Source organism: Lasiosphaeria miniovina (assembly GCF_030549165.1).
Source record: "Lasiosphaeria miniovina strain SMH2392-1A chromosome Unknown B0T26scaffold_2, whole genome shotgun sequence".
Classification (NCBI taxonomy): domain Eukaryota; kingdom Fungi; phylum Ascomycota; class Sordariomycetes; order Sordariales; family Lasiosphaeriaceae; genus Lasiosphaeria; species Lasiosphaeria miniovina.
In genome coordinates, this window is record NW_026848221.1 from 2283494 (window position 1) to 2287392 (window position 3899).

General features: G+C 52.0%; 1 protein-coding gene across 1 annotated transcript; it reads left to right on the top strand.

Moving 5' to 3' along the window:
- Nucleotides 1–1730: 1730 nt before the first annotated feature.
- On the top strand, nucleotides 1731–2720 carry B0T26DRAFT_638066 (uncharacterized protein; the record flags this gene model as incomplete). The annotated part of the gene is made up of 1 exon (XM_060436992.1): nucleotides 1731–2720. One exon carries the CDS (start codon nucleotides 1731–1733, stop codon nucleotides 2718–2720), a length of 990 nt encoding a protein of 329 aa, XP_060300245.1.
- Between the last annotated feature and the right edge of the window lie 1179 nt (nucleotides 2721–3899).

The window sequence follows — 3899 nt, forward strand, 5'->3', positions numbered from 1 at the left end:
AGCAACCTCGCACACACACACATGCCCATCTTTCTCCTAAGATACCCACACCTCCAACCAACTCAGCTCGAAAATAAAATCTCGAATCCCTCTCTCGCTTCTCGCTTCTCACCTTCTTCGGCAACCAAAGAAATAATAAAGCGGAACCACACGGGATTTTAATAATCATCAAAACGGAAATGTGTTTAATGAAAAGGCGTGTCGCGGTGTTTTTTTATCCTTTCCTTTTTATAATATCTGGGTCTTTCTAATGATGGAATGAACATGAACACACATAAACCTCGGGGGAATGGGCCCGGATGGGAATACTCTGGCGCTGGGCGAGGGTATGGGAACCCTTTTTTGAACTTTTTTTTTTCTTTTCTTTTTTATTAATCTTCCTTCCTCTCTTCACATCCTACCGATACCCTGTTTCAACTTCTTTCCTCTCTCTCTGTTTGTTATACTTTACTTCTTCTCTGTCGCTATTTCGGTGTCTTATCACCCCTAGCCGCCCCGCCCACCCAAAGGTTCCTCTACAACAACACAATCTTGTTATGGCTTGAATGGGATGCCTTTCACAGTCACAGTCGGATTTCTATGTCTGATATAAAGAAAAAAAAAGTTCAATTTTAATTGTTCACTGTACTTCTTTGGATTCGTGTGTCATGTTCTGTCTGGTTTTTTCTGAATCGTTTGTAATACTTTTTTTCTTCTCATGCCTCACTAAATGTCGAGATGGCGAGCGAGCGGGAAAGGACTATAGGTCAGAAATGGGAAACGGGAAATGGGACGGACAAAATGAATGAATATACCCACAGCACACTTGGTCGATGGTCGCCATCTTTGTGTGTTTTTCTGTTTGTTTTGGTTGGAATTGGTTCTAGCCAATTTTTCACTGTTCGCGTCGTTTCTATTCGTTTCTCGTATCCTGCCCTTCTTGTACCAATATAATAGAGCTTGTCACAAATAAGGTACCTCATATCTTCGTTTGCCGTTACCAGTGTCAGACAAATATCTACCTACGGAAAGCTTTGTATGTCTCTTGTGAAAATATGTGCGTCAACGCTAATGTTGATTGGGGGGCAGCTAGCGCACTCGCCACTATTCGTATATTCCAAATCACGTCTTTGCAAAATTAGAGAAGCGACTCCAAGCACTGGTAAAAGGGCAAAATGAAAGAATGTAAGCTCGTGACTATACCAGGCGATTAGTTCTTTAGTGCGAGAGTTGGGGGGACCTGAGTGTCACGCTAACCAACGTATAGCGGTCACTGTGCTGTCCATTTTATCCGGTCGTCCCCCTCTGGGATCACAAGGGTAGGAGCTCCCACAAGACCCACGAACCCTAAAAAAACACCACCCCACCAAGACAAGACGTGCTGACACATTTCTCTAAAAGCGTCAGATTACATCGAGTCATTACCAAGGAATTCTTGGTAAATAATTCGTGTAACCCTCGGTATTGATTGAGTGTTGCTGGAGAGGCATTGCTTTTGTTTTCTGTATGTTTTGTCGGAATTCGTCATCGCTGGTTCGCTCTTCATCTCTCCCCGTCCAAGTGTCAAGCCCGCCCCCCATCCTATCCCCTTCTTCTTGCTTTCTATGATAGGTAGCTTGATGTGCTGGTAGTCGATCGACACGGTCTGGTGGTATAGAGCGGCGCCTATCTCAGTGCCGGTGCACAGACACGCACACGGATATACCACTCCATCCCCCCTTTGCTTCGCAACCCTCAGGGGAAAACACGAGATGGCTCTTGTAGCCCGCCTTACGACGAACGTCCCGGAAACGGAGCCCGAGGACATCATGGCCTCGGCACTCGGTGTAATATTTCCCGATGATATCACGAACCAGCACGGCGATCCCAGCCACGGCTTGATATACACGTCACCCCACCTCCCCAAGCCCCTGCACATCAAGCTAGCGGACCCTACGGCCGACGAGGACCGTAGTCTGTTTGGCCATTACCTGTGGAATTCGTCGCTGCTGCTGGCCGAGCTTGTCGAGGCTGGGACCCTCAAGTTGGATGCGGCCTCTGCCCCGCATACCGCTGCACTTGCGGCACCGGCACAGCACAGTGACAAGCCGGTGCGGACGGCGCCACTGTCCAAATTCAACGTCGCCGGGCTAAGCACCATCGAGCTCGGCGCCGGCACTGCCCTTCCCTCTCTGATGGCGGCGCTGCTCGGGGCCCGCCGCGTCGTCGTGACCGACTACCCTGCGCCAGTTAACATGGAGGTGTTGCGACACAACGTAGCGGCCAACACGCAACCGTCGCTATCGCCGTCCGGACAGATCGCTGCGCTGGATGTCTCCAGCGGCGGAGGTGGCATCGAGGCCGAGGGCCACGGCTGGGGCGAGCTCGACGACACGCCGCTGGCGCGGGAGAACCGGCACGCCTTCGACCGCGTCTTCGTTGCCGACTGTCTCTGGATGCCCTGGCAGCACGACAACCTGCGGCAGTCGGTGGCGTGGTTCCTCGGCGATGGCCCGGACGCCAGGGCCCTGATCGTGGCTGGGTTTCATACGGGCCGGGAGAAAATGCGGGGCTTCTTCGACGCGGAGGCGCTCGCGGCCCAAGGGCTCGAGGTCGAATCCATCTGGGAGAGGGACTGCGATAGCATTGACCGGGAGTGGGTTCTCGACCGCGGGTTCGAGGACCCAGGTGTGCGGAAACGTTGGCTGGTGGTGGCCGTGCTGAGGAGGGCTCTCCGAGGGAACGAAGACCAGACCTGGTAGGCCGTCACTGAAGGAGCAAGAAAAAGGAGAACGAAAGAATGCGTGCGTGGGCGTCGCTGGAGGGTATTATAAACCTCGCCTACCTGGCTCAGCCGCACTGCCCTCTCCCCTCTTTCACTCTGGCTCTCTCTCGGTAACGTACGAAGCACCCGGTGCGGTGCTCGTGCACAGCCACCCATGCACACGTGTGACGCCTCATAATCTTTCGTGATGCTTGGCACTCCAAGGCAAAGCGCCCTAAGCAGTTGGGCTGTCTGCAAGGCAGAAACCCTTGATTAACTTTCATTCTTCCTAGCCCCAGCGAACGACCAAAAGGTCATTGATACTTCTGTACCGACTTCTAAGTTGTGGGGTCCGTTCCTTTTCTTAACCAATACGGAATACTATTAGAATTGAAACGGCACCCTATTTTTCCCGGGAATGCCGCATTCAGGTTCAGCTGTCGGATCCAGGTCGGTTGATTGGATCCAATGGCCCCTTTCTCGGGGACAATAGACGGGCGAACTCGACCCCGTCTCATCATCGTCCAGCCGTCTGTGAAACTAGTAGTGACAATCTGGCGGTCGTAGCCAGAACTAAGACTATTCGGCTGTCTCGGAACTTTTTTTTCCAGCGCAAGGAGGCCAGTCACGCTCTCTGGGCGCCATGCGCTTGCCCCCGGCAATAGTTACTGCGCATCGTTGTGTTGTATTGGGCGATTTCTTCCGGGAAGTGAAAGAACAGCGCGGACAGGTGGTTCCATGGTTGAACGGATAGGGTAGCCATGCTCGCTCTCCCTCAGAAGTTGCAGTACAATAACATACATGCAAGTCACATTTGCAATGATATCAAATAACTCGTCATTACTGGAGCTGCTTGGCTCAGAAGGCGTAATCTTGAAGGACGAGAAAGGTGGGTCGTCTAAGGTGAGAAGCTATGCGGATGTCCTTGGGAATAGTGCATTGTTCCTGTTGATAGGAGCGGTTGGGACGGGCGGTTGTATGAAGAACCAAGACGCTTGGTTCGAGTCTCGTGAAGCTGCTAGCTTCTCATGCTCCAGATGTGACGGCACGGTATCTCCCAGGTCGAGGCTAAGTCTGCGTCAACCTGGGAATGCAAGCACACGCTTCACCGTGTTACTAAGATCGTTCCATGGATTGTTCTCTGTCGGTTGAATAACTTGGGGTTGAATTTTAGGTA